The sequence below is a fragment of the Erpetoichthys calabaricus genome, chromosome 4, assembly GCF_900747795.2.
Source record: "Erpetoichthys calabaricus chromosome 4, fErpCal1.3, whole genome shotgun sequence".
In the NCBI taxonomy this organism is placed as follows: domain Eukaryota; kingdom Metazoa; phylum Chordata; class Cladistia; order Polypteriformes; family Polypteridae; genus Erpetoichthys; species Erpetoichthys calabaricus.
The window spans coordinates 90,437,734-90,452,593 of record NC_041397.2 but is presented as its reverse complement, the minus strand read 5'-3'; the positions used below and the strand labels follow the sequence as shown (position 1 = coordinate 90,452,593).

The window sequence follows — 14,860 nt, the reverse complement described above, 5'->3', positions numbered from 1 at the left end:
GATATACAGGGACCTGTCCTGATTCTGACACCTAAAGCAGCTTCTCTGGCAATAAAGGTTAAAGTTTATGGAAGTTATGCGAGGAGCAGCATGTTGTGTTGCCGTGAGACTTAGTCAATGAAAGAGGAAGCAAAACTGGAAAAAGCAGAGGTGAGATAGATCTGTGAAGTGTCACAGAGTGAGTAAGAAAATTGAATTCAGAGTTAAAAGAAAGGGCTGGATGTGTTGTGCTGAGGACGAACTGATAGTGTGGTTTGGGCATATGGAGTGAAGGCAGAGGATGAAAAGGTGAAGCGGTGCACCAAGATGAAAATGAAGGGTATAAGGCCAAGAGGGATTCCAAAAATATATTAAAAGAATAGATCTCATCCCAAAGAATGCCCAGGACCATAGAGAATGGAACAACGGATTTGGGGGGGCAACCAGCTCACCTGGTAAAAAACAGCTGTTAAACTGGTAATGATAATGATAAAGATCCATGCACTTACTAAACTCATATAATCCAATTTTAGAGCTTCAAGATTAGACGCAAGGTAAGAACTGACTCTGAAAAGGGCCATCCATTCCAAAGACACTCTCACTTGTCCTGGGACAATTTAGAGTTGACAGTCAGCCTAGCTGTCATATGTTTTGAAAATAGATTGGTCATTATTGTGCACAGATGAGACACCCAGAGAACATGAAAACTCAGCCCTCACAAGGAATGAGGCAGGATCGCAAATCACCCCCATGGAGTTCTAAAAATGGAGGAGGGAAAGAAGTGACTGTGTAGGATGGATTTGTGCCAGAGAAGGTGGCATAAGCATTGTCACTTAGATTTGCACAAGATTTCAAAAATACAGCATTTCACAACAAAGCACACAAGTGTAAATGAGCATTTAATATCTTCAGTTATATACATTAAACAAAAATATATTGAAAATTAGTTGTTCTGATTATCGATAGTGGAGTTTTTCCTCTTGATTTTTTCCACAGGGTTTCAGGTAATAGGACTAAGTAGTACATCAGGTATGCAGACGTATTTTCTATTAATTAAAATTAAAAAATGTATTTTAAAACATTCATGCTCATCTTGGCACCAGGGAGTGGCAATGTGTTGCATATTAGTTGGACATGCAAGTAAGAATTTTACAATACATGTGATGATATACTACCACTTTTACTACTGCTACTACAAGCAACTGTGCCACTATATATACTATACTATGAAAATATTTTAATGAAAATATAAATAATTTTCTAATGAAAAAATGTACAGTATATACAGTAGAATTATTCCCTTTTCCTTGTTTTGCATATACTCCTTAAAAACTGGTTGAAAAATGAGAAATCAGATATCAAAAAACAATTTTCCTTTATATTAAATGAGAAAAATAATGCCTTCCCAGTCAATCAGAAAACCTCTAATCAGTTTCCCCAAATATCACTTGCACACCTACTGTCACACAAGTGCACATGGGAGGCAGTCAGGGGGCTTAACTAAAGGGGTTGGTGAAGTGCACTATTGTCTTTTTTCTCTCCTCTGCAGATCACCAGAAGGAAAGACCACCTAAACTCCAACCAAGTTCCACATCCTTTTCCAGACCACTCCCTCCTTCTGACCTCACTTCCGCCTGTTCCCCGTTTGACCCTCCTCTTCCTTCCTACCACCTATAAAGCCAGCCACTTACCTTCCCCAGTCAGTTCCGTCCTGGACTCGGTCATTTGAGACTGATGTTTATTCTTCACATTTTTTGAGACTTTGTCATTAATAGATGGAATGGAACCCCAAACCTTTCTCCTTGTCTGTTGTGCTTCTTTTACATTACATAACTATGAATCATTGATTTCTGCATGAAAATAAACAGTTCATTTATTCATTAACCCCTTAACCGCCCTCTGCCGGATATATCCGGCACCGTTGTTTTAATGCTAACGCCATACTGCCGGAATTATCCGGCACATTTGCCTGTGGTTATATGAATGCCTGGCAAGTAGTATAACTGACGGTTTGGCGTGGGTATTATTACTACGTTGTATTTCGACAAGTCTGTGGTTGTTTTGGCCGGTCATGTGACGTGATTCGCATGTAACAGCTGTGAATATGGCGAAATGTAAACTGACTTCAAGTGAGGCTTTGCAGGCGATTTTGGACAGTTCTGATCATGATTGTAGCAGTTCTGAAGAAGATTTTAGTGACAGTGATGAGCAGCAACGTGCGCTGCATGATACTGTGAATGAAGACGCATCGGATGACGGCGCTGAGTGGGTGTATCCCCAGCATCTCAGCTGGGCTGCTGCCCGTGGTGAGCTACCTTTTCTGCATTCGTTTGAGGGAACGTGTGGCTTTATTGTTGATGTAAACAATTACACTGCTGAGCAGTTTTATGAGCTGTTTGTGTCACCTGATTTGATCAGACATTTTGTTCATCAGACAAATCTGTATGCAGCACAGTTTATTGAGAAAAATCCCAATTTACCTCCACATTCCCGTGTTCGTGCTTGGTTTGACACTGATGAAAACGAAATGAAAAAATTCATTGGGATTTTGATGTTGATGGGAATAATCAGAAAACCAGATATTGAGATGTACTGGTCTACAGATCCTATGTATGCAACACCTATTTTTGCAGCTGTCATGACACGTAACCGATTCTCTTTGCTGCTGAAATTCTTTCATTTGAATGACAACAGAAACGAGCCAGATAAGAAAGATCCAAACCGCGACCACTTGTTCAAGCTACGTCCTTTGATTGATCATTTATTTGAAGCATTTCAGTTGCCCTACATGCCAGGACCGTCAGTTGCAGTTGATGAAAGTTTATTGTCGTGGAAGGGCCGCTTACAGTTTCGACAGTATCTACCATTGAAAAGGGCACGGTTTGGTATCAAGATGTTTTGCTTAGCTGAGAATTCAGGTTACATTTATAGATTTCGTGTATACACTGGCAACTTGCACAACATTTAGTGGTCAATACTGCTTGAATAAATGTAAAAAATGTAAAAAAAATGTAAAAAAGTAAAAAAACGAAAATTGTTCAGATTTCGCCTGGCGTAGGGAATATTTAGGGAGTTGGCGGTTAAAGGGTTAATCATCTAATTAAGAAACTTTTGATGAGGTCACTAATGGCAATGTTTCTGCACATTACCTTATGTTCAGGATATGAGAGAGGTGCCCATTCTTCAACATTCTCGTGTGGATGGAGAAGCTTCTCCCAGACTGACCAGCAGTCAGACTGAAACCGTGTTACCATCTCAACTTCATTAACTGTTTTCCACCTATTTTGGAACCTTGTTCATGATTACATACCTATTTAGTGATAAATGCAGCCATTGTGCAAGGATACTGTAACAAAGTAAATAATGGCACCAGACAAGCATCAAACACCTTTAGAGGGCATGCGCTCTGTCATGGTGACAAGCGCAGGAGCAGCTGTTATTTTACATTAAAAAGTAAAGTAAATTAATGTGAACATATTTTGAAATAACAAAAGGGACCCATTGTAATAATTAAATTCCCAGTTTTTAACACTTAGTCATGTCATCTCCTAATTACTGTGTGTTTAAATTGAAAAGGTTCAGCACTTTCAATCTTTCCCCATTGCTCATACCTCCCTCCCAGGCCCTGAAACAGTTCTAGTTCTCCTCTAGATATCCTCTTGCTCTTCTTTAAGCATAACTTTATTTGATATGTAGTTTAGATGTCATGTTATATAAACTAACATTATATTGGCCTTCTTGGTTGCTCCTGCACACTGTCTAGTGATGAGTTCACTGTGACTCCTTGGCTGTTCTTATATGGTGTATTTTCAAGTTTCAGACCTCCCATTGTGTATTCAAATCTCACATTATTACTTCCTACATATAATACTTTACATTAACTTACATTAAATTCCATCTGCTACAATCTGCTCAAGCTTGTATTCATCTGATTCTATGGTATCTACCCTAACACCTAGGGCAGGCAGTGTGACATGTTAGTTAAGGCTTAGGACTTCAAACCCTGAGGTTTTGAGTTTAAATCTCTCTGTTGATACTGTGTGGCCACGAGCAAGCCACTTCACTTGGCTGTGCTCCAACTGGAAAAACAAAAATAATGAAACAAATTGTGTCTCCAATGTTGTATGACACCTTGGATAAAGATGTCAGCTAAGTAAGTAAATGTAAATTTAGCATTATCTACAAACTTGACGCCTATTTTTTTCATCTACATCATTTATGTGTATTAAAAACAGCAACAGCACTGATACCTGAGGGACGCCACTTTTTACATTACCTAATTCTGAAAAGGTTTCCTTTACACAATGAATGTTTGTTCCCAGTGTTTGAGCCAATTTTGTACTTACGTATGAGCCACATCTTAAATTTGCAATTCTTTTAGTTTGATCGCTAACCACTCATGTGGTACATTTTTGAAGTTGAAGGTAAATAATGCCATGTGCACCCCTCTAATTACATTAAAAACTACCTACATCAGCTAAACTCACGCTGACTATTCGCTCATACATGTTTTTCTTGACATGTGATGCTTGAACTTTTATTTAGACTCATGTTAGGCTTACTGGCCTATAGTTAGTTGAAGTAACCTTTTTATACATGTACTGTATATACTGTAACAGGATTTCATTTGAAAGTTCTTAGTCATGACATTAGATTAAAATTAAATTTAGCTTTTCTTATGACAGCAGTATTTTTATTAAATAACTAGTTAATTACCTTTGTCCATTCGTTTATCTGCGGATCATAGGATTCCATTGTGTTTAGATATGTTTGGCCATCATAACCTCCAACAGCATACAGTTTATCTCCGAGAAGGCAAATTCCAACGGCATCCCGTGGTTGACTTAGAGGTGCAACAGTTGTCCAGGTATCTGTTTTTGGATCATATCTAAAATTACAACAAAAAACAAAAAAACTGAAACCATACTCTGTAATTCTTTCATATTTTAATACTAACATATTTTCCTTAAGAAGGTACAGGTTTTCAACGGGAGGAAAAAATAACTTGTTATGTTCAGTAGAAGAAAGGTGCACGAGTCCATATGTATTTAAAATCAGAAATAAGAGGAGATTAAATAAACAAGAAAGGACTGCATCTCAGGGTACATACAAACACATGGGCCTGAATTAAATGAGTCAATGAGTGAATGAAATACTATATTTTGGAAGAAACCATAGTCTTTATGAAAACACTGCATAATTCAAAAAGAGAAAACCTTGTCATTTTGTAAGTTATACCTAAATACTGTACACTGGGAATAGCTAATATATAAACCACCAGGCCATGAGGTAAATATTTAAGGCCAGAGGACATTCATACTTACCTTCCGATATATGTACAGTAGCTATAAGACATATTGAGATGGGCACTTTGATTGGCAAGTGCAGGTCACATAATCATTTGAATGAATTACAAGTATAATGTAAGTGCAAAAAAACAATATGACTTTTTCACTGAACTACTCAGGTCCAGTCATTTACATTTCAAAATTATCCATTCTAGAGTTAGTTGTTCAGTAACAAAATGCAATTACAACTACAGAACAGAAAACTCGGAGGTTCTAAAGTCATATCACACAACAGTCTTTTTTCCCTAACTGTATCCATCCTTTTGTTCCATCATCCCTGCAAAAATGCTTACCCTCTCACTAAACAGTATATAATGACATTAAATCACAAGCTGGAAGTATTACAATCACACAAAACTAACCCTAGTATAACAAATACAACAAATGTACATATTCAAAAGGAAAATATATTTATCTCTAAATAACTAAAATATCAGACACTGCAAACTCATAATACAATACAGTATAGACATGTCCCTAATTTAATTGATGAGTGTATACAACCATCAGTGCAAACCCTATGTCAAATGTGGCAGGTTTATTAAGGTATTAACAGCAGTTTTTAAAAGTGCAATCTTATGAAGGGTAGCAAAGCAATTTTTAATGCTACTGACTCATTATCCAAGGGACGTTGGATCAGTTACTGGCAATAACATTGTCTCTACGGAGTTTGCACGTTAGTCAGGTTATTCTCAAGGTAACTCAGTTTTCTAGCATATTCCAGATGTTCGTATTATGTTATTTGGTGACTTTAAATTAGTTTAGTGTTGGCAAGTTGAACTTTAGGTTCTATGCTATTTGATTACACTTTGACGCAACATAAACCTGTGTTGGAAATTGGCTGTTCTTTTTTGCAGCACAGTTTACTTTTTAGTTGTTTTTATTAATTTACTATTAAGCAAGTTAATGGGATATAAAAAAAATCCTTGTGTGATTATTTTCATACCTGAATTAGACATAATTTTAATTCTGTTCATCTGCCTTCAGTTCATTACAGATGAAACTTGGCTGTGTTAATGAAAAACTAATTGTGTCTACATTAATAATGTGTAAGAACTAATGAGTAGTATGCTTATTATAAATTTATATTACTGGTTACAGTCTGTTGTGAACATAAAAATGCAAATCATTATTCAAAAACATATTTTAATGTTAATTTGCTGCTTTTGGTTTATTTCCTTGACTTGAATTGTTCATTTTAATGTTGTGAATAGCTAGAAACTGAACAAGAAGCAATACTTATAATGCTGCAACAACCCATATATCTGAGTTGCTATTGCATGTGTAGTGTATATTTTTCATAAATATGCACACTGATACTTACTGAAACCAGACCAATTTACAGAAACTAATTAACTTGAATATGACTGAAAATACCTAGACAAGACACAGGGCAAATTCCATTTTGTTCTTTGGGTAATATGCCACTGGGACAGCCTGGGCCATCCTCGACTCTCCAGTGGAATAATTAGGTTCAGAAAAAGAATGGACATATGTTTGAACTTTTATTTTCTGTTCCACAACAGTATAGGTGGCGCAGTGGTAGTGCCACTGCCTTGCCGTAAGGAGATCATGGGCTCATGTCCCGGGTCTTCCCTGTATGGAAGTGTTTTGTACAGTGAGACAAATGCTATATAAATGGAAGGAATTATTATTCTGGTAGGAATTATCAGTACACAACTCAATAAATTGGTTTCTCACATCTACCAATTCCGCATACTAATAGCATTTAATTCTGATTTCAGAATGCAAAAACAAGAAAGAAATCTGCATAGCCTTGTCACAAAATCACGAGCCAAAGATAAAGAAGACTATTGTTTCTGCAAGTCAGAGAGTAGTGTTTGTAATTTCAAAGAGTGTGTGGTGAACCATTTGAGAAACAACCATCTACGGCATCACTGTTGCGAGTTCATCAGTTGTTTGTTTTAAATATTACAATACTTAATACTTCAATAAAAAAAGGAGGTGAACTGAAGTAAAGTAAACCTGGCTGGGAATGATGGGCTTCATTATTAAAAATTTGGACAAACTAACAGTTTTGTAAAATCCCCCCAGACACCTGGATAGGTACCCAAAAAGAGGACATTTCCAGGGAAGCCAGGATGTACGGTAACCCTACATCAATTTATCTAAAATTCTATCTCACATGCTATGGGTTTAAAGCAGTCAAGCAAGTGTAAAAGAGACATCACTGTTTGACAAAGGCATATGAGAACAAGCTACATGCTTGATTACCTTTCCACACAATCTGACAATCGAGAGCAATGACTTGAAGCTGGAGCATCATGTCCTCCTATAGAATATAAAAATCCATCACATGTGGCAACTCCTACTCCACCTCTTCTTTTTGACATTGGTGAACACATACTCCATTTATTTGTGTGGGGGTCATAGCTCTCCATTGAACTGAGACATGAACTTCCATCTCGGCCACCAATCGCATACAATCTGAAAAAAAAAAAAAGCTTTCATTAAAAATTATGAGCAAAATTAAGTGCAATTAAAAGCTTTGTTTTAAGATTACAATTTAGGTAAGGTATCAGTATCAAGGTTTAACCTTTAGAGCAGTTAAGAGCTGGCACACATTTCTTCTGATACAGATGTAAAATGACTTGTCCCACTCAGCTTTTTTCATCTGTTGTTTAAACCCACTCCTCACTATTACTAAAACACACTCGGCCCTGATGACTGAATTTACATCCTAAATTGTCCCTAGTGTGTGCTTGGTGTGTGTGTGTGTGTGTGTGTGTGTGTGTGCCCTACGGTGGGCTGGCGCCCTGCCCAGAATTTGTTCCTGCCTTGCGCCCTGTGTTGGCTGGGATTGGCTCCATCCTGTGTTAGGATATAGCGGGTTGGAGAATGACTGACTGACTGACTGAAAATAAAAATAAGCAACTCACTTTCCATTCAATGCTGCCACACCAACAGTGCTTCTGGCTGTAGACATGCTTGCAACGAATGTCCACTGCTGTCTTTCTGGATCCCATCTTTCTACTGTATTCAAATAACTCCATCCATCATGACCACCAACTGCATATATAGGTCCTTCTAAAACCGTTACTCCTTGAAAAAAAAAAAGAAACATGTTTAAAATATTTTGAGTATTTTTTAACTTTCCTAATGTAGTATTTACACTGACCTCTTTTGCACAATTAATATGTGTTGCATTTGTATGTTATTTTGTACTTTTTGTGAAAGAGTTTAGTAAATATCAGTGGTTGGAGATTAATATGCTGCTTACAAGACATCTTCTTTTCATTCTGGGTAATAATAAAGTTTCTTTAGATAATAAGGACTAATTTCTTTTGCTTGTTGCCTTTCTGCAAGAATGACTTCTTAGCTGCAATATGCTCTACAAGACCAACACTTTTAAGAGTTTTTTGTATAGTCAAAATGTGTGCTTCAGTGTCAGATGACTCTGTCAAATGCTGAGCAAGCACTTCAATGGATTTTGCTTTAGCCCTTGGAGAAATTAAGCTTTAAATGTCATAGGCCAGATCCTTTTTTGGGTGTTGGATTGTTTTCTGACTTCACCTTGCACAGTTTCCCAGTATTTCTTTATGACAGCTTGTACATAATTGTATGCCTCCAATGCGTGTTAGCTTAGCCATTTCAAAACTTCTCTTCGTGGCACCCTAGTATTTTTATTTACGATCAAATACTCCATTTTGTTGGCAAAATTATACCCCCTGCTAACCTGGCTTGGCTAATCCATCTGGCCCTGATAACTAGCTTTTAAAATAATTATCTTTTTTGCCTTGAAACTTTTACATGGCGTTGCATATTGCGTCACTCTGAAAGAGAAATGAGAACTTTAGGATGATATTCATCGTAATGAGGGAGCAAGTCAAATTATTACAGCCATGTTCATCCTGGTGCCAGCATGACTGTAATGTCTTTATGTATAAGTGTTTAACAAAGAGATTGTATTGATATGTGAAAATCATTTAAAACAACATATATACATGAGCCAGAATCCCAATAAATGTTCTCCAGATCACACTATTTGAATTCAAAAACAGGAAGGTCTCTCTGGAATCTCTTAGCGCTCCATTCATTTTAGAAATTCTATGCTTTATGGCACCAGCCAAATTTATTCATCTACCAATCACTAGCAAATAAAATAAAAAAGCATTGTGCTAAAATTTTTGAAATCTCCCTGTGCTGGCTTAGGAAATAAAAGCTGGAATGTACTTATGAAGCCATACCAGGTAGTCCCATTCCTTGGGCCTGATCTCATGTTATACTTTTATTTGGCCAAAGACCTGCCCTCAAGTCTCCAGGCATGCTTTTAAATCGAGAGAACCCATGACAGTATACATAAATACTCCCATTTATGGTGTTCCTCTGTCTTTTGCCTACAATACAGTGCTCTGATGAGGCTTCATTATTTACAGATCTATTACCTCAGCAATACTATAATCTCTGAAAGATGCAAACTATCTGCTTATTTTCTATAGACAAACCTTTCATATCAGTTAACTGATGTAATTATCCAATGATTTAGATACATAATAGATTTTCTTCATTAGATCCTATCACAATCAAAACAGTAAAATGAATTTACCAGTGTTCTGCCTATAGATTGCTATAATGAATTTTAATAGGTATAATAATGAGGACGGATTACAATGAAAAATTACACAAAAGCCATATAACATAATAAACATCACATATGATCAGTACATGCATCTAGTTTTATAGTTCTAATAATAATAATTTAAAATACTGCATGTGATAACTAAATTAACACTTCGGTAAGATTCACTAAATTCTGCATGAAGGAGAGGACCAGCAGCATGAGCATGAGAACAGACTTTTTTTAATCTAACAAAGACAGCATTATACATTCATACATTCCTTCATTTACTAAGCAGCCTAACCTGCTTGTCTTTTTGGAGGAGATGGTAGATTACAGTCAAATCCTAATTAAGCATGGGTAAAAGATCCAAGCTTCAACAACAACATTTATTTGTATAGCATGTTTTCATACAAATGGTGTAGCTCAAAGTGCTTTACAAGATGAAGAAAGAAAAAAATAAAAAAATATAAAAATTAGACAGTAATAATTACAAAGATTAAAATAAGGTCCGATAGCCAGGGAGGACAGAAAAAAACAAAAAAACTCCAGAGGGCTGGAGAAAAAAAAAACAAAATCTGCAGGGGTCCCAAGGCCTGCCCCCACTAGGCATTCTACCTAACATTAATGATCTAAATTGCTCCTCATGATTTTCAGGCTTCACATGGAAGAATTAGATGATGATGGTCATGTGAAACATGTTCAAACAGAAAATAAATCCACTTTTGATCTTTGCACTCTAAAGGGGTGAGGCAGCAGTGACACCCTAACATAATGTATTACATACTTATTTTTTCAACCTAAACTGATAATGATAAATGCAGAAACCCATAACAACATTTTCAAAAACATGATATACCACAACCAACAGAAAAAAAAAACGAGTTACCGAGAAAACTGCAGATTATAAAGAAATTGTATGCAAACATGGGTACACCTTGCAAACTGCACAAAACAGGCATTCTACCTTTCCCTTCTTTTCTTTTCTCAAAAGAGGAACTCAACAGTCCTCCAGACTTCATAAGAAAACTCTAAACTAGCTTAGCTATTCTATTTTATAAATTTAACTTAAAGGACAATTCTACATAAAACTATTGTTTTAACTCAGCTCATGTTCAGCATTTTCTCCTTCTTATCCCTTAAATTGATAAAATTTTGATCCTGTCTTGGATAAACATTAGAACACTTTAGACGAGAACAGGCCATTCAGCCCAACAAAGCTTGCCAGTCCTATCCACTTATTTCTTCAAAAAAACATCAAGTCAATATTGCAAGTATATTTCACTTCATGATTACTCTTTACTTATATTGTCTTACTTGTTTTCATAGTTTTAATTATCAAAATTGGTTCAGTGTGCCATTTAATTACTTAAAAAAACATACCTATTTATTATACTATATCAATTTTAAAAATCATTGAGTAACAGAATGTGGAGAAAAACATGATACACTTAAGGTAGAGAAGATTTAAGGTAGGAAAAAATGTAGGACACAAAAGAGGAACATTACCTTTGTGGTTTTATATAACTTTGACAAGGTCAACTGTCAGAATATTCTTAGTGATTTTCCGTTGTTTGCTTGTTTTCAACTTTTTCCCCTGAAATTCCCAAAGCTCATACTGTATGTGTTATGTTATTGCTAGGGATTCACCTCAGTACATTTTGTTTGTGTGTGTGTGTGTGTGTGTGTGCGTGTCTGTGTTTGTGTGGGTGTTGTTTTCTCCCTTGTGTTATGAGAATTGAGCATAAGGGACTGGACTGTTCAGGTGCCCTACTGTTACAGCAGTTACCTGGGACATTATTATTTTAAAGCTTGAGCTTGACCTCAGTTTCCCAATGAAGCAGTCCACACTAGAAGGGCTTTCCCATGGTGCGTGTAGTCCACACCTGCTGTCCATAAAGGCTCTTTACTTTAGATTGATAATTAAGTTTATGTAAAGTATATTTTCTATTTCAAATTCCTCTTAGAACTTTGTTTTGCTCTTGTTGTACTATTTTATTCTTTTATATTGTTAATATGTTAGTTTTTTTGTGGAAGTTGGTTAATTCACATTGGCTTTCTTCCCTTCTTTCTTTCTCCCTAATTTGAGTTAAGTCATCAAAATATGGCCTTTTCTGTTCTATTTAGACTTTGATTTGTGCCATTTTCATAGATTTTGCTAATGGGTTATGATGGAATGCCTTGAATCTACAATTTCTTGTTTTATTCTGGCCTTTAGATATAATACTATATTTCTGATGCTGATGGTAGCAGAGAGTGACCTGCCATGACCTCCTTGGTTTGTATAATTTAAAGGAATTTATTTTAAAGAGTTTTATACATATGTATGTTCACGTGTACATCCCCATGTCTGTATTATGGCAAAATTTTCTGTAAGGTTACACTGCATATCATGCAGAATAAAGTTAGTAATGTTACAGATTGTAAGATTTGAAACATACTTTACTGGAAGTTGTCCTTATACATTCTGCGGAAAGACTTTGATAAACAGTTGCTTTGCAATCATACTTTTTTCACTGATTTTTTTTTCATTTCACTGCCATTTGATACACATATCCATCACCTTTTTAAAATTGCATTCATTCATCTCTGAAACATAGCCAAACTCCATCCCTACCTCTCCCTCTGTGATGCTGAAAAGCTGGTTCATGCCTTTGTCTCATCCAGACTGGACTATTGTAATGCACTCCTCATCGGGATACCCAACAAGAGCCTTCAAAAGCTCCAACAAATTCAAAATAGTGCTGCAAGAATCCTGATGAGGGTGCGGAAATATGAACACATTTCACAAATCCTTCAATCATTTCATTGGCTCCCTATCCATCTCCGTATCAAATACAAATTCTGTTTGTTTACTCACCAGTGTATCCATGGAAATGCTCCACAATATCTTAAAGAACTCCTTATACTACAATCCACTGCAAGAAACCTCCGTTTTACAAACACCTACTGCCTGCGCCCCCCTTTTGACCAAACTTCATACAATGGGAGACCAAGCCTTTGCAGCTGCTGCTCCACAGCTCTGGAATGCCCTACCAGAGAGCCTAAGAACACAGCAGATTGTGGGCTGTTTTAAAAAACAGCTAAAGACTTTTCTATTTAGGAAAGCATATTAACAAGAATGCTATAATTATTGTTGTTTTATCTCTTTTTATCTTGCTTTGCCTTTGTTTAAACTTTTTATGTTGCACTTTGAGATTTACTGCTAATGTAAAGTGCCCCTATAAATAACATGCAATATTATTATTATTATTACTTTTTGTAAGTTTAAATTAGATATATGCAATTCATTACGAATGAATGAATGAGTTGACTTGAGTTGTAATCTACTAATTGTACCTTTCTTTTCATGAATGCCTCAAACCTAATCTCTTCATCATTTCCGCTCTGAGTTTTAATTTGATTACATATACAGTAAACTAGGTAGGATAGTGAGTACAAATGTTATTTTTTTCTTGTGAATCACAGTACCAATCTTAATTTTGCCATAACTGTTGTTTTTATGGGTGGGATTTAATTTATTTACATATTCAGCATATTTATAATTGGTCATCAATTTTCATATTAGATCATTTGGTTTTGATTGATTGAAGTAATTGTTTATGTTGTTCTTTCTATTAAGATATATTTTTTGAGCCCTTACATTTGCATATTTGTAATTATTAATGGTGCTGATTTATTTACATTTTCAGTTTCACATTGTGTCATCTATGGTGTTTATAATATTGATTAGCAAGAAGAAATATACAGTATATAGTCTGTATGATAGACTCATTTTACATCTTATGAGGTAAGCAGTTTATATCATTCATTATTACTATATTATTTTGCAATAATCTTTTAATCCTGTATTTCTTAACGGACTATTCTCTCATTTAATGTTGAAGTATTTGTTTAGCTTTCAATTTGTATTATGTTTCAGCAATCAGCAATTGTATATGGATTTTGGGCTGACCTTTGTGCATCTGTGCTACTGGACTCACACCCTCCACCATCCTTGGGATGGATATGACTTGGACAACATATGAATGTATAAATGGTGGCCTGTATTTAACTTTTGATTTTGATCTAATTGCTGTATGTCTATTTGTATTTTGATGTGTTTAAATATAATTAATTTATGAAGCAGTAAGCATCAAATTTAGCAGAAATTATTTGGATATTTACTATATATAGTGTCTTTTCTACAATATTAGGGCTTACCTGTTTAATATACTGTATTTTCAGGTATACTCCAATTTTCATACTACAACCCACATGTTAGGTAAATAGATCATTTAAAATTGGCCCCATAATGCTGAGTGTTGCTGTAAGTGTGGTAGGGCCCTGGGATCATCTGTCTAGAGTAGACCCCTGCCATGCATCTGGTGGACTCTTTTGAAAGCGCTGGAATAGCCTAGTGCTGAAGGTACTTAAAACTTTTTAATCTGAGAACCAGAATAAGGAAATTGGGACCCAAGAAGATGATTATTATATAATGAGAGCAGAGACATACAAATAAATTCATTACAGTGACCATATACAGTATCTGTAATAATAAAAAAATAGTAAAAGTTTGTTTTGTATCCTGAATATTTCACACATGAATATTACTAAAAGAGAAAAGTAGAATGCACACATATTGTTAATAAAACAATAATTGTCATTCAAAATAGGGAATAGATTGCTGAGGTATATCACTATCAGTGTAAATGCTAAGTTTAGCAAAGCTGACAGCAAAAAATTTTTCTTTATAATGGGCGCAGCGCAACTATATGATGAATTTTAAAAAGGCAATACAAGTTGTCATTGTTAAGCATATCACACTTTTCATTTACAAATGAAATAAATCGAGTAAAAAGATTGAATCATGTTGCTAAATTATTACTAAAACATGTAAGAAATATTTGTGTTTTATAGATGTGATATAATTAAATGAAAAAAAAAATTGAGAATATCACTTTTCCTGTTTCCC

At 35.5% G+C, this 14,860-nt stretch overlaps 1 protein-coding gene across 2 annotated transcripts in view; it reads right to left on the bottom strand.

Moving 5' to 3' along the window:
- The window catches only part of LOC114651109 (kelch-like protein 1), a 435,523-nt gene that overhangs the window by 17,066 nt on the left and 403,597 nt on the right, over positions 1-14,860 (bottom strand). For both annotated transcript variants that reach the window (XR_007934632.1, XM_028801068.2), the window contains exons 8-10: positions 8,228-8,390; positions 7,563-7,775; positions 4,696-4,867 (exon numbers count right to left, since the gene is read on the bottom strand). Coding sequence is in view for 1 of the 2 variants with exons in the window: in XM_028801068.2 (XP_028656901.1) it covers positions 4,696-4,867; positions 7,563-7,775; positions 8,228-8,390 (548 nt within the window). In the remaining variant the exon portion in view is untranslated. The remainder of the gene's footprint in view (positions 1-4,695; positions 4,868-7,562; positions 7,776-8,227; positions 8,391-14,860) is intronic.